The sequence below is a fragment of the Centroberyx gerrardi genome, chromosome 2, assembly GCF_048128805.1.
Source record: "Centroberyx gerrardi isolate f3 chromosome 2, fCenGer3.hap1.cur.20231027, whole genome shotgun sequence".
Lineage (NCBI taxonomy): Eukaryota > Metazoa > Chordata > Actinopteri > Beryciformes > Berycidae > Centroberyx > Centroberyx gerrardi.
The window spans coordinates 11,594,363-11,619,369 of NC_135998.1; the positions used below are offsets into that span (position 1 = coordinate 11,594,363).

The window sequence follows — 25,007 nt, forward strand, 5'->3', positions numbered from 1 at the left end:
TTACTTTGTTACTTTTTCAGATTGCTTTGATTCATCCTTATAGCCACACCTTACCAAAAGCATGTGTTGCATCTGGACCATGTGACACAATATTCCAATGAAAACAATACTGCATAACAAAGGGTGGCCCCTCTTGTTCATTCGGGTAGGAGAAACTCAGGTATGCACACACTATCAGATAAACCACAGGATTTGTTTGCTAAAAATAAACTTCCATTCATTGGAAATAAATAGGAGACGGCACCAGTCTCGGGGAAAAAAAACAAAACCCCGCAAGATCAGCACTACATTGTGTATAGACAGTTTATTAGATTTTTGTATCAAACTCGCTCACTTTTAGGTTCACGACTGATCACATTTGACCCATTAAAGCATGAGACTGTATTACCAAACCGAGTGTTTGTGAAATGGTCCTGGTAATTTGTCCTGTCTCATCCATTTCAGGTGCCAACACCTTCCTGCTGACTGTTCACAACATCACGACCTCCAAGTTGCACTGCCTCCGTCGATATTCAGTGACAGCGCTGCTCAATATCTGGCATCAAAGAGTAAGACTGGCCTATCTCTCTGCAGCCTAGAGACCGAGCACTGAATCCCTCATTAAAGACGTTAATACTGAGGACTTTTGTCTTTCCTTCTCATCTTTGTTTCATAGAGATGATTTCTGATAGGACATGGAAGTGGAAAAAGTGTTTAGTTTGAAATGTGGTTAAAATTCATCAGGCCTTAATGGAGCCAGCACTGCTAGTCTTATTTTTGTGCTGTGATAATCTGTTACATTTTTATAGCACTTTAACTTCATAAATACTGTAGTTATTCTACCACAAGAGAGTGCTGTTGCATCACACTATAAAATACAAATACAAGGTGTTGACTTGGTTCTGTAGTACTGAGAAAATGAATGCAGTTTGAATACTTGGCTTTTTAAGCTTGGAGATCTATATACCCCATGTCACTTGTCTTTTTCTTTTCATAAATACTTTTTGTTTCCAGTCCTTTATGAGTGAATTTCTGTACCAAAGATATTGAGACTTAATTTTTTAGTAGCATCAAACCATAGAACATAAATACTTCAACATGATATCCACGTCTGACACAAAATTTATTCCATAGGCCACATTCAGTCAGCTGGGAGTAAAGATTTTTTTTTTTGAAAGACCACGAAAAGCCGCAGTCCTGAGGTGGATGTAGCTGGTGCTGTGGTGCTGTGCTGTGGTATCTGACCCTGTCATTGCACTGTCCGTTTTACACGGCTTCTCTGCACAGCGTGGGTCCTCCTCTGTCTCTCTGCGATGGTGGAGCTGAGTCTCTGTTTGAGAGCTGGGAGGATCACCCCGGCCTCAGAAGGTCCAGACCTGGGGAGGGAGACATGAGCGGATTTGATTGAGAGGCCCAGGATTTGCCTTTTTGACATGAGTGACACAGAGAAAAGCCTCTGTATTGGTTTAAGTGACAGTTTTCTAAATAATGCAGTCGGTTTTAGGCCGTTACTACACTGCAACCAACTCTTGTGAGAAGTGGAATTACGGAGGTTTGACACATGGATACATACACTGCCCTCAAGTTTGGGGACACCTAGCTTTTGAAAATGTTAAGCATGTTTTCTTTGTCAGTAAGCTATACGTTAATCAAACACACTTTCTTCATGTGAACAGTTTTTCCATACGTTCCTCAGAGATGCTCTGCCATGAAAAACCTTCTCTTCATACCAAAGAAGACACTTTCATGAACATGTAACATGAAGCTGAATGTTGAATAAATCCATCCAAAGTATGAGTAAATAGCTATTTAAAGCATTACAGGTATTTTTTTCCTTACCTCTTAATTAAAAAATAACAGAGAAAATCAAATAGCACTTTGAAAATATAGAAAAGGCAAGGTGTCCCTTTTGACAGGCAGTGTAAATATAATTCAGGCAACAGGACAGAAGACATATTGTGTATGAAATCACTCGGCACAGCAGGGAAGGACCGGCACTATACATACGTTTTCTTCGGAAGCGTTTGAAGAGCAAGCTGGGGAAACCTCTCTGCCTCTGGGGCTTTTCTGAAAAGGACAGAAATTGAATACTGTATCTGCAACTGCACTAGTTTCTCAGTGGATGGGTTGGTGGGGATGAAAATGGTTAATGTTCTCCATCACTTTACCGGGCGCCATCAGCGAGGTAGGCCTTGGTCAGAATGTAGTTTTCTGGGGTGATTTTCTTGCTGAACACAATGTCTCTCAGCACTGCCTTCACGCGTACAATCTAGATGACACACAATTGATATTACAGCAATCACTATCATGGGAGGACTTTCACTCATAAAAGATTCATTTCCACAAACAACGCCAAGTGGTTGCCTTCTGCCTCATAGTGTCTGAGGATGGGTACTTTACCTCTTGAGATTGCATGCTGTTAGCGTTGTAGAGCTGCCGGATGATGACCTCACACTCCTGCAGGGTGGGGGCGCGGGGGGGACGGGTGGGACTGCTGTGGATCCGCAGGGGCTGTAGTGAGGTGATGAGCCCCCCCCTCAGCTCTGGGCCAGGATCCTGCCTGGAAGAATCCAGCATTTCGCTGCATTCGCTGAAACACACAAACTATTGTTTATGTCTGTTCTGGCTGTTACGCCGAGCTGCTGTACCTATGGGTTGAGACTGAAAACCAGCCATTAGCTTATTTTATAGACTAGACAAGACTAGAAATATGTGTTTTTATGAGATTGGGTCCAGAGTTTAGAGGATAAAGTTCTCACTGGAGTCATAAGAGTAAGTTCAAGAACTCAGGCTGTAACCATGAGAAACCAAAGTTCATTAATTTTCTCCGATACACAAAACGTTGGCCACAGTTGCCTTGTTTGTCAGCACAGAATTGGACTGCAGTAGAAAGTTTGGGTGACATATGCTGTGCCTTTCACTGAAGCAATCAACCAGCTCAAATCGTTTGCTGGACAGTCAGTTTGTTTCAGGTTTGTTTATTTTATACAGCCCTTTATCAGATGCATGTCTCAAAGGACTTTACAGAGAATGAGGCTAACTAGATCTAACTGATCCACAATCAACCATAGAGCCGAATAATATAGGACAAACATAAGGAAGCAGAACAAAGCACAAGACACACAGTAGCCTGATGATGTGGTTGCTGGAAGCCTGAGCACAGAGTAGGAGTTGGCTGGAGAGAGAATCACCTGGGTGTCTGGTCCTGTGAGGGCCGTGTGTCCTGCAGAGGCTGCTCCAGGTAAATCCCTGCACGGGCTTCACTTCCCTGAGTGGGCGGTCTAATGCCCCGTCGACTGTGTGTTGGTACTACAAGGAGGACACCAGATGTAGACAGAAATTGTTAAATGACGTGCTCCAAAAATACTTTTTGGCAGACACATAATGTGCTTAGAATGAAACAGTAAGCTGGAACATAGCCTTCCTGTTCTGCCCAGATCTTGACCTAAGCCCAACAGTGATGCCTTTGAATGATCCTGATTCCCGATCCTGCAAGAACAGCGCATGTCCCAAATCATGCATAGCAAAGCCCAGCAATAACAACAATAAATTACAGCTTACCTTTTCTACTTGACTTTGGGGGATCCATTATCAGCTTATACTGCAACTCTGCAACATCAAAATCAAGAGAATATTAATGCATAGCACTGGAGGGAGGCACACAAGAGGTGGCCCCTATTCCATGGTAACACAGTCCCAGTAAACAACCCATGTATGCATGAGGGCCTGACTGCTGTGATGGTGCGAAGACAGACGACCCACGTGATTCTTCTTAACAGGACTAAGGAATCTCTTGGCGGGTGGTCAGAAGCGGAGGTTATATGGAGCAGCCAGTGGCCCGTTCGGTGAAGTGATACCGGATCTCTGCTCGCCTCCCACAGAGAAACCACTCACCATCCATTTTCCTCAGTCAAAACTCTGGAGTTGCTATGCAACCACTGGGCCTAGATTGAGTGTCTCACTTTTCAGCACTTTATCATCAGTCAGTCAGGCCTTTGTGACTGTGTCATTAACTTGGATTCATTATATAAATGGAAAATAGTGATATGGATTCAGAGAAATCACTCCACTAAGATCAAAGTTGCCCTCTTGTGCCATGTCTAACTGATCTACATATTAGCTTATTCCTTGGTGAAACAGAATATTGATCCCTAAGCAAAGCTATGCTCTACTACAGTACATATTGGAAATCCAACGGTGAAATCTGTGGACACCACATCTTCAATCTTCTTGGATCATAAAAGTCAAAAGGACTAATTTTGTCAACCATCTAAGCAGCAGAAATAGTTTCATTGGCCTCTAGTTAAATGATAACGAAATATGAATCTAACATTTATGACAAAGTTATCCAAAATTACTTAAATAGATCAACTGAACTTTAACAAAGTTATAGTGTTCCTAAATGGAGAGACATTTCAAGTCTATTTATTCAACACTGATTTCTTCACCTTTATTCTCCCGTCTGAGCTCGTCTATTTCAGCATGGAGCTTCTCCAGAGTATCCTTGTGTTGCTGCTGCAAGAACTGGATATTCCTCCGGAGCGATGCGACGCGGGTGTCCATGTCGCCGTGACAGGACACCTCCTCTCCCCCGCCTCTCACGGCTCCTCTGTCCGCAAGTGGAGCGACAGGCAGCGGCTGCAGGTGGTTGGCCGGTAAAGGTCGTGGAGCGCAGGGCTTGTCAAGACACCCAACTCTGGACCATTGTGGCAAATTTCGCACCGGTGGAAGATTACGACTTGACATTGCTCTGCTCAATAGTGACTGGTTCATCCAGCCATACCAGCCTGCCTTGTTGCTAACGTTAGCAAGGCGCCTACGACTTGTTGCTAAAGACAGCTAACGTTCTTAGCATCACCTGAAACGACCAACTTCGGTAACACTGCGGTAGATTGTGCAATATTTATGAATCGTCTTACCATTAACGTTACATGTTCCAGTGTGGGTAGGTTATATTGTTAATCGGCTACAACAACAACAACAACAACCTAAAGTCTTTAGTCAACGTTAGCAGTTAAAGAGCTTGCTAGCAGAGTTATTTTTGCCTCTGACATGCGCTCCAGTCACACACAACGTTGCCATGGCAACGACCTGTCATGTTTGAGCACGTACAAAGAGCTTAGCAACCAAGATAGTCCACATCCTGTTGCCGCCTCTTGTCTGCTCGACTGGAAATCATTTCGCACATGCGTACAACTAATGAATAACCTTTTAATTTATCCAAGACGAACCTTTTATGAATATTCATTATTGACATCTGTACTATATTGACACTAAGACTGAAGAACAACGTTTATGTACTCTGTGCGATTTGGGTGTTATTGAGGATAAATTTCATTTTGTTTTTATAGTACAAGGTATAGTGAGTGACCTGAGAAATTCTTTGTTTGAAAAAAATGCAAGAGAAAAAATATGATTTATTCTGGTCTTGTGAAGTATGTAAAATGGCCAAAAAAAGAAGTGGTCCAGAGGAAAGACAATAGCGACAGCCAATGATGCTCACCTTAAGCATTATTGCATTATTGCAAGTAGCATAACCTCTTCTGTCAGAAATGCATTAATTAGATGATCGTCTTCAAGTCCCAGACATCCATTTTAATTGGTCTTACAAAGTTAAAGTTAAAACTGGAAATTTCCCATCAACTGAGGTGACGCAACAGCAGCAATAACCAACCGAAGACAAGCTGCCTTTGCTTTCATTTTTATTCATGTTGAAACTCTCAAACAGTAAAGGTTACATCACACAGAGACATTGAGATAGTGTGTCTTTCATACATAGGGGGCCATTAAAATGCCTTTGCAATAGTAATAGACAGTATGGAAGATCAGCAGAAGGCCTATTCTTTGGAAAGGTGTATGTTGTATGGGAATATTCTCTCCATGCTTGCAAGTGTCATATGTACAATAAGAGCAATAACTTAATTTACAATATTTACAGAGTGATACAGAGACAGTAAGGTGAAAACGCAAACTTGACAAACACTCAGGTATGTTCTTGGCAAACAAACAAAAATGAATTTGTGGATTATATTGTGGGAGTGCACATAACGCTGTATGTTCATAATGGTTACACTTCCTGATCTTTTTAATGTGATGCTTTATCGACCCCAGGATCAGCTACAGAGCGGCACCCCCTAGGCGCTGGTAGGGATTCGGTGTCTTGCTCAAGGACACTTCAGCAGGGTGGATGCTTGCCAACACGGGGGATTGAACCCGGGTCTTCCAGTTGAAGGACAGCCTCCCAACTCACTGCTCCACCCTGCCGCCAGTCCTGCTCCTGTAATCTACTGATTGACTGCACAGTTTTCTTTATGGCGCTTTTGACTCCTACCCATTATAATCATCATTGACATGACTGATAGTAATGATTGTAAGGAACAATGAAAAAAAAAAAGTGTCACATGCATCAGCTTAAAAAGGTCAGAGGTCATCACTGTTTGCTACCTGCCTCTCTTGAGGCATTCCCGCTATATACTGAACGATCAGTAGGTATGAGAGAGAGAGAGAGAGAGAGAGAGAGAGAGAGAGAGAGAGAGAGAGAGAGAGAGAGAGAGAGAGAGAGAGAGAGAGAGAGAGAGAGAGAGAGGTGGGGGGGGGCATGTGGATCAATTGATATTAGGAATGTACACACAAACGTAATATATACATACAGAATGCTCTACGTAAAGCAATATCTAAACAAAACTTAACTTCAGAGTGAGATGTCTCTCTGATGACAGAAAAAAAGGCCACAAAGCACTCATAAAGCAAATGAACATAGATTCAGAGAAATCTTCACTGTAGAAAATTTAACTTTCCCCCCCATTCTGATCTGTCAACAATGCTACTATACTGGCTTCTTATTCTCTGTTTGGACCATCTTCTGCCCTGACCGCATATCAACGCCGTGCCTTACTCTCAAAAAACATGCACACATTCACCATCTTAATTTGGTTAAAAAGGCAGAGGATAGGTTCAATATACAACTGCCCTTATTCTGTAGGAGAGAGGATGAACGGACACCTCAGGGAAAAGAAAGTAGTACTGGATCCTACGGTGGGTTACACCAGAGTAATCCTTGATTTTCAGTAAATGTTTTTAGTTACGCGTGTAAAAATCAGACCCTGGCCAGGGTAAACTGCTGGCAAAATCAGGTATTGCCATCTGGTTACATAGCAGTTTCTTTAGGTCTGTGCACTGAACAAATCTCAATGTCAATACTTCATACAACACTGTTTCACACATGCATACTGTGCTTCTCTTTGAAAGCAGCCTAAGTAGAAGTTGACCCTATCCACTGGTCCGCCTTTCAGGTTAATGTCAAGGCTCAGGAGTGAGGGGGGGAGTAATGGGATCCGTTTGGGATTTGTGGTTAGGGTCAATATCTACAAAACACAAATATCTCAGGCAAAGTATATTTTCAACTACCACTCCAAATCAACACAAGTTGCTTTTCAAAATCCAATACAATCATCACATGACTGGCTACTCTGAAATGAAACACAACACAATCAATACAACGCAAATATGTTTTTTGTTTTTTTTCAGTGTAAAAATGTCCATTTTTTCCTCCTCCTCAAAGACGCCTTTCAAGGGTTTCATAGCTTATACCATTTCTTTGTCAACAGTCTCACACCAAGCATACATCATCTTTTGACAGCGACTCAAACACAGCTAAAGCTGCACTAAAATTAAGGAAATAAAAATCTCTAAATAACCTATTCTGTCTAAATATCTACAAAAAAATGGACATGTTCAGCATGTTCCACTCAAGATCGTTCTGTACAGTACTTCAACAGTGCAATAACACCTATATTCAGGCATTAGCCCTGGGATCAGCCTAGATCTTAGCTAACTAACATTTAGGCTAATATTTAGGCTGCTTCTCTCCTGTCGAACAGCCCTACATTCAAAATTGATTATACTTGCTATACTCCAACATCGTAGATGGTCTGAATATAAAAAGATAAAACTATGGAATCTTGTGATGAGATATCAGCAACAGTAGAGCCCAGGCTACTTACTGATCTGATAAACAGAACCCAGTTCAACTGCAGCATTTTTCCTGGAATCCTTTAACATGATTGTGATCACGGATACTGACAAACCAATTTCAAATTGAATTAAAAGCTGTACTCTGCATTCAACAGTTCTTGCTGTTCCTGCAACCTGACAGCCAGGTGAAACACTTTGGTCAATGTTCTCTGGACCCGTTGCCTGTCTGTTACTGCTTAACCTGCCACTATTCAGAAAACAAAACCCTGTCAGAGACGGCACAGCAGAGTCCACGACACACTCCTGTTTCTATAGTCATGCCCCAGAGGGGGGCATGGTCATTGATATGGCAAATATAGCATCAATAAAGTGTCAAAAAGAGGGATGCATGAGGGGAATTTCTTCCACAACAGCACCTTTACACAACTTGAATCTCAAATGAAAACGTAACAATAAACCAAACTCAAATAATTTGTTTTAGTAATTTTGGCCACAAATTTATATTAGTGCTTGTATGCGCTTGCGGTCACCTAGCAGTCCTATGAATACTTCCCTTCAGCAAAGCAAATAACAATTCAATTCAAATCAGAGAAAACTACACCCATGAATATGGCGAAGCAAACAAGCGGTTTAAGACAGATATTTGATGAGAATGATACCTGGCAACTCCAAGACGATTCCTGGTCTTCATCAGCACACTTCCTCATGTAGGTGTACAGTAGATACTTGGTTCCCCAGCTACTGATCTTAATAAAGGGGTAACATTTTGTCTGTTATTGTGAATGCTTAGCATCTATATTTGTCCATCTTTAAATGCTATGTGTTTATGTTTATGTATGTGTATCTGACTACTTGGCTATGATTGCTCCTGGAGGCGTTACCCATAGCGAGGGAATCTTTGCAAAACTCCTTGGCGAAAAATACCATTTCCAGTGCCAGGAGCCGGGTCCTCTCACACATAGAAAAGAAAGCAGACATTCTTTCACAGCAGAAATACTGCATGTCCAGCACTGGTCCACGTTAAGTGTTGGGGAAGTCTCAGCCACTGTCCAAGTCCAAAACTCCAGATAGATGGCAGACCCCTCACACAGTACAAATCCTGGAGGTTGACTGACGTCTAAGTGAAAATCAAAGCGTTGTGTGTTGGAGATCACGAGGAGCTGTGGGGTGGAGGTTTGGTTCACTGGGGCTGAGCAGGGTGCAAATGACTGACATCATAGCATCATTTCAGGCAGCAGCGTAGGACCTTCAAGCACAGAGCCCCGACTGCAGAGCGGTGAGGCGACGCTCAATGCACTCCTTGCCTGCAGAGAGAGAAACACAAAAAGAGCAGTGGGAGGGTTGAATAATTGCAAGAGATCAACAACAATTAAATTGCAATTGCTTCAAGTGATTCAACGAGACAGAATACACACATTTTTACAACATAAAAGGCACAGCATATGATTGTGCATAGGGGTTTTTAAGGTGAAATACGTCATTATCAGAGTGGGAAATTAGGGTGGGATTTTGTGCAGTGGCTGGTAAATTTATTAGGTCTACCATCCACTGTGACAGGTGAACAATGTTTGCCCAAACTAGGAAAAACCTTCTCCAGCCAGTTAGCAGACCCTTTATGAAGCTCCCACTGTAACACTATGCGCTGTCCTCTGTTCACATCCAATATGCCTTTTTTCTTCCCAGGACCACTCCTGGGCACCGTACTTAGCAACATAGTTTCAAAACAAAATGCTCTGATTTGAAATTTCGGTATCAAGGAAAACATTAAATAGGGAAGCCTCAACACCCACTGTGTCAGTTCAGCTCATCTACTTTGACATATGGTCGGAGTTAAGAGGCCAGCAGACACAGATAATAAAAGAGGAGGTGTGTTGCAACAAGTGAAAGAGGAGACATCAGGGCCAAAAAAAAAAAAAAAGCGATATTTCAATGAGACGTGGCAACATGATGAGCAAGGCAAGATGCACGACTGGCTGGTTTTCCAGCCATCTAGCCAAACCATGTATCGTATTTAGCCTTGAACAAAAAAACACTCATTTAAAAAAGTGGCTGGTAGAAGTTAGAAATCTACCTGGTCATTATGCTCCCAAAAACAATCCAATTTCCCCATGGGTTAAATAATGTATCTATCTATATTTTAGCGGAAGAAAAAATAAAAACCCAGAAAATCAAAAATCACGGTTTTCACTTGAATCCAATTTTTTTTTACCTCAGTCTGTTTTGAGAGTTGAGGTGACAAGTGACCTTTACCAAGTGACCCAGTGTGACTGGTGCAGTGCATTAAAGTATTGAAAGCAAAGTTTTTTGTGAGTGAAGGCATTCCCTCATTCAGAATGTGAGATCAAGTGACAGGGAGACTTACATTTGCTGACACTGAGGATGTCGTCCTGCTCAGTGAGCAGCAGAGACAGGCCCTCCATCAGCAGGAGGGCTTTGTGGTAGCGCAGGACTGATGCTTCCCCCTGGTGGAACATCTCATCCAGTGCAGCAGCCTGAACCTGCCGAGGACAACAGGACACTCAAAATATATCTCTTGGTTTTTTACATGTTTTCTATTGCTTTTGGGCAGTTAGTTTGAAAAAAATGGAATTGTGTCTTGCTTATATATCTTTATGCAAACCAAACAATTTCAGTTTTAACAAAGAGTCAATTGACTTTTGTTTTCCATCTTGTGTGTGTTCTCTGTGTGTGTGTGTGTGTGTGTGTGTGTGTGTGTGTGTGTATTAATACATACACAAATTGACACATTGATTTAACATTACGTTAGGCATTTAGCTGACACTGTTAACCACTCTGTGTCTAATGATTTAGTGCCCTTGCAATTTTCATGTGACCATGGAACAAGTGCTAGGGATATAAATAAAATAAGAGTTAAGGGGAGAGACAGTACACACATAAGTTGGTAAAATATGTTCAGTTCAAACATATATACACACAAGACGATGAAATACTTGATAAAAGTACAATTTTGATCATTTACTGGGTGCTGAGAGATAACTGAGTGGTTAAGTCTGACACTGCTGTAGCGACATGTGTGTCCTGCTGGTCTATGATTAATAAAAAAAAAATATTGTTTTCCTCTCCCTCCCGGCTTACCATCTGCACCGTGTGGCTGAAGAGCAGCCTCTCGGCGGTGATGGAGGTGATGTGGTCCATTAGACGGTGCTTCCTGGAGAAGAAGCGCTCCAGACGGCCGTTGAGTGAGCGGCAGGACGCCACGCTCGACTTGTACAGCTCATTCAGCCTCCTCACCACTGCATACGGACAGAGGAGATCACTCTTAATACGCTAGCGAGATATTCTGTGCACATTATCTAGCATATTTAAATCAAAATCTCATTACTTGTATTGTTGTGATACATATACAAATTAGATAATTTGACAGGATGCTGCAATTTACAAGATTGATTGACTCGTACCTTGTTTGACAGTGGCAGACGGGTAGAGTTTGCCCTGTTTGACTTGCTCCATGGCTGTGTGTAAGGCAGTGGACAAGAGTTCTGCAGTCTTAAGGTACAGGACTAGCTGTTCTGCATGACTAGAGGAGACAATCACGCGCACACACACACACACACACACACACACACACACACACACAGTACTTAAAACTAAAGTACAAATAAAACAAAACAAGCACATGTGGCAAACAGTCAACTGCCACCTACTTGAGGTGAGGGAGAACTGCAAAAAATCAAAGCTAGGAGACTTTGTTTCAATTCAAGTAGACAAAACTACAAATATTAACGGAAACATCTTTAATATTAACCCGAAACATCTTGAATCGTACCGTATTCTATAATCTACCAACGCATTAATGGCCTAGTTTTGAAATTATACCACACAATAATAATGCACATAAAGTTTATTGCTGCATGAGACCCAGTGGTTCGTGCGGATCCCCCTCCCACAGTGTAGAGATTATCATCATAACGGGGAAAAGGTGGATAAAGAACGCCTGTGGAAACTGATCATGATTAATTCTATCCTGGCTCTGCTACGGCTTTTTCTATCCGGGTCAGCCGTGCAAATGCCTCAGTGAATCCAGTACTGGATTGTAGGGTTGAAGTGCAGAGGAAGACTGAGTATGAGCGCTCTGACTGACCTTCTTTATCACTCGGGGGTCCAGAGGGCCGGAGCCGAGAACCACTGACCTTGGGCCTTCAGAAATAAATAGTGAGAGGACGTAACAGTCCCTGTGGCACACCACATTATACAAACCAAGCTCTCCTCCTGGTCAAAACTCAGTTGCAGCTCGTTTTCACAAAAACCACAGTGATAAAGAAGGTCAGTCAGAGAGATCATACTCTGTTTTTTTCTGCACTCCAACCCCAGTGAATGTCAGGACATTTGGTTTCATTTATGCTTTCATATTTCCGACTGTTCTGGTGCATAATTGCATCCATATTTGGGTCCTAGTTTTTTGTTAACTAGCAGCCAAAATGTAGTTTGATGTTGTTGCCTATTGTTAGTTTACAGCAACAATTTAAATGTTTCTTTCTAATTGTAGCACACATGCATTTCCCTTGAAATGCAGATGAATATTGTGCAGGCTGTTATCAGACTACTTTTAACAGTAGAAAGATGTTTGCTATTTTGACGACCACTAAAGCAGACATCACAGATAAGATTGGTGACACTGTTATTCTTGAAATAGTTGTCTCTATAGAACTTATTCATGTATGAATTTATCCTTGATAATATGAAAATTTCTCCATTTGGGCTCAAACCCCACATTGCCGCTTGTGGGCTATTTTTTTTGTTTTGGTATATTCAGTTTTTCTGCATGGATATGATGTAAGTTTGTAACATATTTCTATTTTTTTCACCCTCTAGTATTATATGTGTCTTGTTTTTCTCGGCATGTTGGAGACAAAACTATGCTAATATAGCGATGGTTGACATGGCCTTACCTCCACTCTCGGCTGAGCGAGCTTATCTGGTCTGCCACCAGGCTCTGCTGCTGGGGGAGGGAGGGATGAGAAGCGTCCCCCTGCCCCCTCACAGCTCCGGCCCCGCGGGATCCAGCTACCTCCATCAGACAGCGGGCGAAATCCAGCGTAAACCGCAGGCTTTGCAGAGTTTCTGTGTGCTCCTGCTGCACTCCGACAGAGACAGAGAGACGCAGAGAGACAGAGATAATGTAGTGATGGCATTTCAACAGAGGGCACCATACTGTGATCACAGATTCAGGCATTTAGACTCTTAAGTGACAGCGATGAACGCAACGGGTGACAGGAGAGAGTTCATCAATGCACATTGGATTCTGGGAAGGTAATACAAAATCCTATCTCAGAATACCTGATGCACATAACAGAGTGGTGTATACGATCAACTTCTATGAGTACCCCAATTTCCTGTGACTATTCTCTGATCCCCCAGGGAGTTAGCTTGTGGCAATGGCATCAACTAAAAAGGATTGCAACTACCCTAAGCTCTCCTTTCCTCTTTTCCACACGTTCTAAAGGAGGTTGCTATACACTTTTTAAAATGTTATACTTTGCCTGACCTCAAATTTTTAACACTGTTGATCTACCACTCATTGATTTACTCACCATTGATTATAGGTTAATTATATTACAAAGGCACTGCAGCATACACTACCAGTCAAACGTTTGGACACTATTTCTCACATTTTAGAATAATAGTAAAAGACATCAAAACTATCAAATAACACAAATGGAATTATGCAGTGACCAAAAAAGTGTTAAACAAATCAAAACTATATTATATTTTAGATTATTTAGAGTAGCCGCCCTTTGCCTTGATGGAAAGGCAAAGGCTTTGGAAAGAAATTCATACATAGGCATCAACTTCACTATCTATAGTTGTCTAAAAAACTAATTTCAAGCATTTAAGCATAAGCCTTTAGATCTAAATGGCTTTAAGATAATGAAAAACATACTACATTCAAAATTTTGACTGGTAGTGTACATACATAGCATACACAGTATCTCAATGGAAAGTCCTTTCTCATACTCTTTCGATACTTTTCAGACCTGCGTATATGAGCCCTGCCTCTCACCTCCATCAGGGTCTCCTCAGGAAGCTCGGGAGCCTCGAAGGTTACAGGACCGCCCATGTTGGCGGTGATGGGGTCAGTGAAACTGTAGCGGGGACTGGAAGGAGCCTCGAGGCCATCCAGGTAGGTGCCTGTCTGGGGGTAGCGGCTCGTGAAGGAGCCTGCTGGGCTGACGGAACTGGAAGAGCCTGCAGGAGTCAGAGGAACAGAGATCACATAAAACATGGTCCATTCTGGGGTTTTTTAATGATCGGATGTCATCACTTTTCCATGTCTATTCGATGACATATAGCAGAATTTGAATTAACAATATTTAAATCAGGAAGAGAAAGGGAATCAGATAAAAAGGAGGGACTGCCTTCACTCACTATCAGAGAAAAAAGGAGAATGTCAAACCTGGTTTATTGTTTTTGAAATCCCACAACCCAGCTGCTGACCATTGGTATGGACTTTGTTTGGAGTGCAGACGTATCCCAATTTTTCTAATGATCAATATTTGCTTGCATCTATGTTCATCTAAGTTCTTCTTTGTTATAGGTAATCTGAATGTCCCGGGTCTTCTTTTGGCAAAATACAATTACCACTGGGGTCAAGCCTGATTTAAATCACTTGGCTAGTAGAAACACCTTGTTAACTTATTTCCATGACATTTACAAAACTTTCCAAACCCTGAAAAATACAGCTTTCCTGTGTTCTGTGTAGCTTGATGGGTAGAATATAACATTAATACTGCTAGGGTTAGGGGTTTGATTCCTACTCGGGTCAACCATGCTAACAATCCACCATGTTACTGAAGGGCACTTTAGATAAAAGTGTTCATCAAATGTCAAAATGTGTACGTAACTCTGTAAAGGTTTGTGTGTGCTACCTGAGTATTTCCTATGTCGGGAGGTCTGAGGTGGGGTGCTGCTGCTGGGTGGGGAGCCCACAGTGAAAACCACCTGTGCTGGGCTGCCAGAGCCAGGCACCAAGCCTCCACCACCACATGGGGGTACTACAGGACAGAGAGAGAGAGAGAGCAGACATTTAAGGGGGTGGTTGAGAGAGAGAGAGAGAGAGAGAGAGAGAGAGAGAGAGAGAGAGAGAGAGAGAGAGAGAGAGAGAGAGAGAGAGAGAGAGAGAGAGAGAGAGAGAGAGAGAGAGAGAGAGAGAGAGAGAGAGAGACAACAATCGTTTCCTTCAAACTAAATGAAAATCTGAACAGACAAAAAAAAAATAAATCAGGCCATTTACATTTAATACATAACTATGTCACTGTAAACACCCTTGGACAGTATTCCCACTAAGTTTCTCTAAAAGTTCCACACATTTTACACTTGGCTCACTGTTTTCTGGTTTCCTTCTTTAAACATGCCATGGTCCAGCCCCTCCTGAAGAAACCAAATCTCAATCCCCTTTATCTCAATAACAATAGACCCATCTCCAAACTGCCATTCATATCCAAGATCCTGCAAAGAAAACTACTAATTCCTGCTACTTTCTTTTATGAATATCAGTAACATTTTTCAAACATTTCAGTCAGGTTTCAGAGCTCATCACAGTAGAGACTGCTCTACTCAGGGTGACAATCTTCTCATTGCCTCTGACAGAGGGAACTGCTCTGTCTTAATACTGTTAGAGCTTAGCACTGTCTTTGGCACTGTTCATCACAGTATTCTACTCAATCACTTAGAAAATTGGGTCAGGCTCACTGATACTGCTCTCAATTTCTTTCAATCATATCTTGTTGATACAAAAAAAGATTTTGTGATGATTGGCTGTGCCTACTCTGCCTCGGCACATCTCAGCCGCGGTGTTCCCCAAGGATCGATCTTAGAGCTCCTTGTTGTTTTCCATTCACAGTCTCCCTCTGGATGATAACTGCTGCAAACACAACATCAATTTTCATTGCTATGCGGATGACACGCAACTTTGTGTACCCGTAAAGCCAGGTAACTCATTTAGCCTAAATAGCCTTAAGGATTGTCTACCTGATATTGAAGGAATAGTTCACTCAAGGATGAAAATTTTCTCATTATCTACTCCATCTCATGTCAGTCGAAACGCTGGTGAAGTTTGTATGTCTACATAACATACAGCGAATTAGCTAGCGCAGCTTCATGTCAGCCTTCTCCAAAACAACAGAAGTGACCAGGAACATGTTCTTAGAGTTCAAAAAAAGGCAAAAAAAGACCATAAAATTACTCCAAACAGATGGTTCAGCAAAATCAACATAATCTATATGGAATTCATTTTTTATTATGTGTCATTGGCTTTTCTATATAGAATCACACCATGATCATTTTCTCGATAAAATGCACACAATGTTGTGAAAATTAGAGACTTCATTGTAAAAAGAAATCAACGTTTTGAGATTTTTTTGATACATTTACAAATTATGATACTGATACCAAAACCTGGTATGATGATGAAATGTATTGTTTTTCAATACAAGCCCTACCTGTAGATTTCAATTACTCCAACAGGAATATCACAATCTGACACAATGTACAGAAAAGTCTTGTCCATAATGGTTACTGTCTTGCCCTGGTTTCTGTTGTAGAGCAACTTAATCTTATCTAATTCTGATAGTTTCAGAATTAGATAAGATTTCTGTTTTCTAACTCACCCATTTCGATATGCAATCCAAAGATTATGCCTTTGTGTTTCTACTCATTAACTGTGCTACTGTTGAAGTAGGCATCATAAAAGATTCTTTATCAAAGCTTCTTTATCTTCCACATGTTGACTTGGTGGAAAATAATCTAATCTAGAAATAATGACACCTCGCAGTTCTTTGAACAATTTTCTGCTTAAGTGGACTCTGGTGGAAATTTACACCTCACTCACAAAAAATCACTACTTATGACATATAACAATACTCTTGAACAAGCTTCTTGCCAAAGCCATGTAATGAAACACTGTCACACTGTACAGGTCCAGACTCAAGTCGCATTTATTTAGTGCAGCATACAATCTTAACAGTTATTCCAGTTATTCCTTTCTTTCCTTCCCCGCTTTAAGGGCCGGTGAACAAATCTCTCTTGCCTATCACCCTCTGCTCCTGCCTTGGTTTTGCGCTAGTGGTCTTGCACCCACCCACACATGCAGGCACACATGCAAAATCACAGACACATTCACAAAAGCTCTGGCTTCATTTCTTAAAATCTGTGATGTGTTAATTCTTCCTCGTCTTTGCTCCATAAAGCACTCTATGACAAGCATTTTTTTTTTTAAAGCTCATGAACAAGGCAACAATTAACATTTACCCACAACGGTGCAGTCCCCCTCTGCACAAAGAAACGGATGGAGAGGAAGTCACCTGCAAAAACAATCTACTGAAGGGGCTGGTATGTCCAGTAAGCCATGTTTAATTAGTAACTACAACTGCCTTGAAATGCAGAGGTATGCTTTTTGAATCTGTGTCTTGTTGCCTTGAAATATTGAAGCAGAAGATGCAACAACAGTGTTACTTATGTTATTTACAGAGGCGGCGGGTTGGGGTGGGTTAGATACTCAGTCAGCAGTGGGAAAAAATGTGTCCATGCAACATAAGAACTGCTGTTAAAGCTACATGAGGCACGAAACAGCCATCTTATCAGCTTAATAGGGAAGGCAATAGGGAAGAGTGTCCCATCCCCTCTAATGCAGACTCCTTAGATTTGCCCTATTTGGCCAAATTAAATTCTGATGTCAGGTATGTACACATCTCCACCTGCAGAAAGTTATGAATCAAAACATAAGAGTGAAATATAAACAGCTCTCCTAAACAGTAGTGAGTGAGCGCTCCCGTCCAGAAAAAGCTGGACTCGCCAACCTTAGATATTTTGCCTTTCTTGCCCCTTTGGTACCATTTGTTATATGGTAAATGGTAAATGGACTGCATTTATATAGCGCTTTTCTAGTCTACCGACCACTCAAAGCGCTTTACAACATGCCTACATTCACCCATTCACACACACATTCATACACCGATGGCGGCAAGCTACCACGCAGGGTGCTGACGCAACCATCGGGAGCAATTTGGGGTTCAGTATCTTGCCCAAGGACACTTCGACATGCGGACTGGAGGAGCCGGGGATCGAACCACCGACCTTCTGATTAGTGGACGACCCGCTCTACCTCCTGAGCCACAGCCGCCCCTTAATCTATAAAAAGTGATCTATAAAAAGATCACAGACCGACATGAACATAAGTGTGTTGTATGCAGTTTACTGATATCACATCACATCACATGATTCCGGGGTATTGAAGTTCAAATTTTTCAAACAGTCCTGCCATCTGCAGCTGTCAACATACAAAGTCGCCTATGCGGCTTTAATGTATTATTGAGTCAGTTTGGGAAATGGTTTGCCTGTCTGATATTGTAGTGGGTCTGTCTGATACTGGGGTGAGCTACACATATAAACGGACGTATGGAAATCCCTGACTAGACACATATCTTTGTTTGTTAATCTCAATAAGACAGAGCATTGACATGTGCATACCTGTTATGTCTATGGCTCTGTCGGAGGTCAGGTTCTCTGTGCTGCCTCGGTCGCCCACAGGTCCGCCTGCTCCAAACGCAGCCATCAGCAGCAGGTCGGACAGACGACCCGCACTCTGAGACCTGCTCCACAAGAGGAGGCCAGAGGAAAAGAGAGATGCAGCGCAGATGACAAGGGAAGTCAGGAAGGAAAGACAGAGATATGAATTAGAAAAATATCCAAATTTAAAATATTTCCACTAACTACATATTTCCCTAATTCATTTACACAGTTTCTCTCTGCCAGCTACATTTAACAGTCCTCCTATCCTCTCCTTTATGTTCCTCATGCCTGTCTTGACCATCTGTCTTCATGTTTGAAAAGAAAGGCAGACAGGGGCTATCCTTTGTTACCACACTCCAACCCCTGCCATTGCACGCTAAAATGGAATAATAATACGAATTCAAATGATAACAAATAATAATACAAATTATTTATATAGCACTTTCCAAAACACAATCACAAAATGCTTTACAGAATAAAACTATAATCCATAAAAACAATAAGATAAACAATTGAGATACCAGAAATTAATTAAAAACAAGGATACAGAGGAATAATCAGGCAAATACAGCACAAATAAAACAGGTAAAACCTTATCAAAAACATACAAAGCATTTTCAAACACTGTATTTTGGTGGCATGTTCCCTGCGTTGGCGCTCCAAAACTGAACTGAGTTCTGAGCTGAAGCTGGGAACTGCATCAAACTGTTTTGACGCACCACCTGACGTCTCTAGTTTGCCTGCGGCCATTGGGAACAATAGTTGCGTTTGTTGACGAAGAAGTGAAACACCAGGAATATATACTTGTACCCTATAAAGCATTTTGAGAGGGAAGAAATCTCAAACTCCAAAAATAGTTTGTTTTAAACCCACGGTGGTAGCCATTGTACAAAGCCCACCTGTCCCACATATATCTTGTATTAGTATGACATCTGTCTTGCACCTGCAGGCAAACAATTCCTCAAGGTGGTGGAGCAACAGTGCAGCAGACATATAAAAATAACTATTTTGTAAAACATATTAACAAACATCCAGCTATAATAAAGGCAAAGCTCCTACCGCCCAAAGCCCTTGGTATCCTCGTTCAGTCTGTGGATGCAGTGAGTGGGCTGGGTGACCTGTGTAGGCGCCTGTTGTCCCGGGTCTCTAGGCTCTGGTGGGGCAGTCCTGCTGCCAGGGGAACCTAGGACCAAACCCTGCTGTGTCAGGAAGGTCACGAGGTTAGGGGAGCTGGGGGGCTTGGGGAATTCAAATGGAGGAATGGTCTGATGGAGAAAGAAGAGAAGGACAGGAGAGAGGTACCAGAGGTTCAGTTAAACTGCCTGGTAGTCTAAAGAAGAGGTATACATATTAATATAGTGTAAATGTCTGTCCCAGGAAGAGCATTAAAACCATGTAAAACAAACACACTGCCCTTGCTCTTCCTCACTACTGCCTCCCCACCTTTCCCTTTGAAGCAAACAGGCCCCAAGACATGCACACAAAGGCACAAAGTCTCACACACACACACACACACACACACACACACACACACACACACACACACACAAGCTCCAACCTCATATCTTAAAATTTGTGATGTGATCTAATTTTTATCTGTATTTATGGCCTTTCTTGGTCTGTAAAGCATTTTCCATAAACCTGTTTGGTCAAAACAAAAGTGTTAAAATTTGACTTGACTGTACACACAGGTGTACACACACACACACACACACACACAGCTAACTGCCTGACTCACCCTGGAAGGAGAGCCCAGGATGGTGGGAAGAGGGCTGCGCTGCATCAGCTCACTGAGCCTGGGGGAGGAGTGTAGAGGACGGATAGTCATCAGGCCCGCCTGGGGGGCCACCACCGGGTCCGAGTGCTGCTTCCTGATCTTCTGCCTGCTGCCACCGCTGGCACACTCCAACAGACAGGGGGCGCTGTGGAGCCGCGTGCCCAGTCCCGCCGTCTGTGGCTGCTGCTGCGAGGTCGGCCGGGGGTCAGTGTGCTGAAGAGCTGCAGAGGAAAACGGGACAATGGAAGGTTAGGATATTGCTGTATTTAGATGTAAACCTTGTCTCTCAAAAATTTCACGAATTTATAGCAAAGACAACAGGTGGCATAGCAGCAGGAAAAATAAAAAAACACAAACAGAGAGACAGACGTATCTACAGTAGAAATATTGGGCCACGTTTAACAAAGCTGTTTATGTGAAGTAAAAATAAAATGGATCCAAAAATATATCGTCATGTTTCGACAACGCCTTACACATTTAAACCATCCATCCATCACACGATGCAAAAAAAAAAAGTAATTCCACGTCCCAGAAGTGGAAAGACAGCAACTCCCAAGAACAGATTTTTAATATCTTTAATTTTTCCTTGTAGAAACAGTGTTCTTCCACAAAAGCATTCTCAGAGTGAAGCACAGGCAAACAAGAAATCTACTCAGGGAAAGCAGGGAGGGACAACCCCCCAACCCCACCCATCCCCCCCACCCTCCGCCCCATTCACCCAGCTGGCATGCGTGCCCAGGCAGCTAAGCGATAGTGCCAGCCTGAGGCACAGAAGAGAGAAGAGCAAATGGTGGTGAGACGGGGAGTGTGTGTGTGTGGGGGTTTGTGCATTCACACAACGAACAGCTTTCAAAACCAGCTGCCGGATGTCCAGACAACCAGAGAAACGTCGGGCAATGTTAAACACAGTCACCTTGTTTCCTTTGTTGTTGCCAAACTGTTGGCTGCAGCTGAACTTTTGGGCAACAACTCCCATCAGTAGCCAGTCACATGCTAGTGATGGTAGATGTCTCACCATTTGCTGCAGCATCATTACACTACACTTCATCTAACAACCAGCTAGGTCAGGATTGGTCATTCTGATCATACTGCAAAGATGTAGATGTAGGAAAAGCTGTAATCTACAGTATGTCTGTGAAACTACTTTGTAAGGTGAAGCCCAGCCTCTGTGCTACCTTGAGGAGAGAGCTGGAAGGGTCTGGGTCCTCCCAGCGACAGCCTGCGGATGATGGGAGCCACTCCCTGGCCATACGGTGGTGAAGGCCCAGTCCTGGCGAAGCCCAACGAGCTTCCGCTGCTGCAACGACGCACTGGCGTTGACAGCCTATGGATGAAGCCACAAGAAAAGTTCATCAGCTTGGGATTGTTTCCCCAAAAAGAAATGAGTCATTGTAGTGGACATTAGAAAATTAGAAAAGGAAATGTAAATGCTAGCATAAGATTGTGTGGGTACTGTGTGTGTGTGTGTGTGTGTGTGTGTGTACAGACCGTGGCGAGCCATCCTGTTTGGGAGAATGGAGGTTCTGCTCCATGCGCTGGTAGTTTTGGACCTGAGTGGGAACTGGGATAGGCACAGACTGGCCATAGTTACCATAGTTACCACCATAGTTACTTGCTGAGAACTCGCTGGGCCTGCCAACAAGAGTGAGAATAACAGAAACAGTGCTAAGAGAAAGAGAGAGAGACGGCTTTGTGTGTGTGTGTGTGTGTGTGTGTGTGTGTGTGTGCGTGTGTGTCTGTGTGTGTGGATACAGACAACACTATAGTTCTCCCTTGTAAACAGAAATGAGAGATGGGAAATTCTGTGTAACAGACAATACTGTCAAACTATCTGCACATTGTGATATTGTTATACATTGTGTGTGAAGAATTACATGATAGGACCTAAGAGGATTGAAGACACTATATTGAATTTTATTTAACTTACTATGATTCTACAAATAATGGAACATGAACATTTTAGTTGAGATAACTATCAAAGCATAGTAGCACAATCAATATAAAAATATGTTTCATGCATATTTGACTCAACATACAATTCTATTCAAATAACTGAACAACATAGTAAGTTGATTCATATGTATCGATAATTTGGGACCATCTAGATGTACAATTTTAACAATTTACAATTATCATTAATTTTAGCCAAATGTCAGTAAATAGCTGTGTTTGGGAACTTTATTTACTCTGCTGGCTACTCTGAAAGGTAACCAACCCCTCATTTGCATGTCCTATTCTGTTCTACCTACTGAGCTACACAGGGCCACATGTATCACCAGGTTAACACTTCCTGTTTTGTGCTGTTACCTGACAGGGCTTGGAGAGCCGCTGTAGGAAGGTGAGTGTGGTGGGGATTTGGCTTGGCTACACAGACCAGCAGAGGCCAGAAGAGAGCTGATGGAGGGGAGAGAGGACACAAGAAACATTATTAGCTACAGAGCTTTATTAAAGAGTAACTTAACACCAAACCCAAATCTGTGTAAAGCCTGACATCTAAGTAAAAAGCATGCTACTGAAATTGCCATCTGCTGTTGGTTGATCTATGATGCCAGGTGTCACCTTCTACAGAGTACAACAGGTGGTGACATCACCTGGCACCAAAGATCAGCCAATAGCAGTTGGCAATTTAATTAGCATGCTTTTTTGGGTTTGGGTTTGGGTTTTTTGGATTTGGGTTTGGTGTTTACTTACTCTTTAAGGCACTATCTTAAAAAATCTAATACGATTCTTAATACCACCAATCATGTCACCATAACCAATCCTTGCTACTTACCCGCTGTTCATCAGGCTGTCCTGCAGCACTTTGCTCTCACAGGTCAGCTCACCTGCTGCAAAACCAAGGTAATCAAAAGAATAGCAAAACCAAGGTAAGCGGAAAGAGAATTTCCCTGGGATCAATAAAGTATCACAATACATTAATAATAAACTTAAAGAATAGAGAATGAGAAGAATGGCAGAGAAAACATGTCTAGTTACCATGTATATTCAGCTTCTGCACTGCTATTGCCACCTAACTACATAAACACCTGTCTATAAAAAGAAGTGGTCTACAAGATGGCACTGACTTTTGCCAGACTAAGCTCATCAGACAGAGTATTTCATGGCCTGAGGGCCTGTAGGGTAAAAGGCCCGATCATCTTCATTCTTTAGCCTCGGATCAAGGCCCGCAGGACACAAGCACATTTGACATTTTCGTAGGGACCCCATTAGAAAGGAAGGCTCTTACTGTTGAAGTGAGCGGGCACAATGACAAAGTCATCTGTGTCACAGGAGGAGGAGTTCTTGCTGCTGCCGCCTCCTCCAGACGAGTCCTTGAGGAGGAAACCAGTGGCCTCCTGGGTAGGGGAGGCCAGAGCTTTGGCACGCAGATGCTGAACCTCAGCCAGAGACTGCTGCAGTGACAGGGAGGGAGGAAGGGAGGAAGGAAGGAAGGAAGGAAGGAAGGAAGGAAAGAAGGAAGGAAGGAAGAAAAAAATCGAGAGGGAAGGGGAGAGAGGTGATGACTTGAATGTCCACTGCCTGCTCTCATGATGTGCTAAATGCACGTAAACACACAGCTAGATTTTTGGACGACATCAGGAAGCTGCTCCTATTCCAAGCTTACCACTTTGTAGTGTAAAGACTGAAGCCTTTACACTCTAATTAGGGCCTGTTTCCAAGTGGTACACATGGCCATACATACACATACAGTATGCACACACATACAGGTATACACAGAGACAGAAATTCCAGAAAAAATAGAACACAAACCGGTGGTGAGGCGAGGTGAGAGGTGGAAGAGCTGCTACAAGAGCTGGCCGACGCAGAGCTTGGGAAGCATGTCATGGTCACAGTAGGAGTTGCTGTAATATAACACACAACCGTGCACACACACACAAAATTATTGGCTGTCTTTACACTATTGCACTGCCAGGAATTTATCAAAATTGTATCCCTCCACACAGCCATCCATTATAATCTAAAGAGATTGAAGAATAAACCAATACACCAATGCCACCAACGAACCATGTGATTTGAATCTATTAATCAGTTTCAGAGTTCTGTGGTGTTTGGCTAAAAGCCCCAATCCAGAATTTGCATGTTTGCTTTATATTTATTTGAGTAGGTTAATATTAACATTATAATCATTTACAAGTATTCACAGTAGTGTTTTTCATTGAGCACATAAGTTTGCAATTGGTTCTTTGTTTTTTTTTTCCGTTTTGCAAGGGATTTCTGTAATTTTGTGTCTGCGTTTTTTGTTTTGCATTTAGAGTTTTGAGAAAATGGTTTCTGAAAACATGTAAACAACTGTAAAAAACTTTAAAATTGCTATTTGTTGCGACCTTAGATGTGTTTATAAGACACTCTACATCCATACATCACACAGAAAATGTGTACAATACGAGCATTCTCCTAAAAACAAGTATCGTATGTCTTTCATAATTATCTAACCAAAATATATCAAGAAACTGACTGCATAGTCCCACTCACTCTTTTTCATGGATGAGCTGGCCTCCAGGAAAGGATGACAAAAAAACTCATCTAAAAATAGAAGAGATAGAATTAGGGAGAGGCAATGAACTCAGCATCGTTCCAACATTCAGCATCTGTGCAGTAAAAGAGATACACATACACACCTTTTCTACCTCTTATTTTTTTACTCAACACTTGCCATACAGGATCACTGAGGTCACAGTATGGAGTGCCAAGGTCAAAGTTACAGCACCCAAACAATAATAAATATTCCTAATGATTTCTTGTACTGTTG

General features: G+C 42.2%; 2 protein-coding genes across 3 annotated transcripts in view; both read right to left on the reverse strand.

Annotated features, from left to right (window-relative positions):
• Positions 1–674: 674 nt before the first annotated feature.
• ccdc74 (coiled-coil domain containing 74) lies at positions 675–5,015 on the reverse strand. Its single transcript, XM_071914682.2, has 7 exons — positions 4,428–5,015; positions 3,541–3,588; positions 3,171–3,288; positions 2,380–2,569; positions 2,148–2,248; positions 1,987–2,046; positions 675–1,355 (listed from the first exon to the last, which is right to left on the reverse strand). The coding sequence occupies exons 1-7, from the start codon at positions 4,750–4,752 to the stop codon at positions 1,229–1,231; spliced, it is 969 nt and encodes a 322-aa protein (XP_071770783.2). The 5' UTR covers positions 4,753–5,015; the 3' UTR covers positions 675–1,228.
• A 656-nt stretch (positions 5,016–5,671) lies between these two features.
• The window catches only part of ulk1b (unc-51 like autophagy activating kinase 1), a 35,792-nt gene continuing 16,456 nt past the window's right edge, over positions 5,672–25,007 (reverse strand). Inside the window, exons 11-28 of one of the 2 annotated variants that reach the window (XR_011785211.2) lie at positions 24,731–24,781; positions 24,008–24,099; positions 23,484–23,649; positions 23,031–23,085; positions 22,565–22,651; positions 21,746–21,889; positions 21,433–21,581; positions 20,219–20,478; positions 19,540–19,745; positions 18,439–18,560; positions 14,841–14,966; positions 13,976–14,160; positions 12,864–13,048; positions 11,373–11,491; positions 11,050–11,207; positions 10,316–10,451; positions 8,613–9,257; positions 5,672–6,453 (exon numbers count right to left, since the gene is read on the reverse strand). Coding sequence is in view for 1 of the 2 variants with exons in the window: in XM_071914671.2 (XP_071770772.2) it covers positions 9,202–9,257; positions 10,316–10,451; positions 11,050–11,207; positions 11,373–11,491; positions 12,864–13,048; positions 13,976–14,160; positions 14,841–14,966; positions 18,439–18,560; positions 19,540–19,745; positions 20,219–20,478; positions 21,433–21,581; positions 21,746–21,889; positions 22,565–22,651; positions 23,031–23,085; positions 23,484–23,649; positions 24,008–24,099; positions 24,731–24,781 (2,297 nt within the window). In the remaining variant the exon portion in view is untranslated. Of the gene's footprint in view, positions 6,454–6,570; positions 9,258–10,315; positions 10,452–11,049; positions 11,208–11,372; positions 11,492–12,863; positions 13,049–13,975; positions 14,161–14,840; positions 14,967–18,438; positions 18,561–19,539; positions 19,746–20,218; positions 20,479–21,432; positions 21,582–21,745; positions 21,890–22,564; positions 22,652–23,030; positions 23,086–23,483; positions 23,650–24,007; positions 24,100–24,730; positions 24,782–25,007 lie in introns of those variants that run through there. The other variant, XM_071914671.2, reaches the window with a different exon arrangement.

Bases quoted from the DNA above. Each gene is read 5' to 3' on its own strand.
- ccdc74 (XM_071914682.2), bottom strand. From the start codon at position 4,752: ATGAACCAGTCACTATTGAGCAGAGCAATGTCAAGTCGTAATCTTCCA. The intron at 2,570-3,170 runs GTGATTCTCTCT...TGTGTGTTTCAG, and splicing joins TCACAGGACCAGACACCCAG to CGAATGCAGCGAAATGCTGG. The intron at 2,249-2,379 runs GTAAAGTACCCA...TGTGTCATCTAG, and splicing joins ACAGCATGCAATCTCAAGAG to ATTGTACGCGTGAAGGCAGT.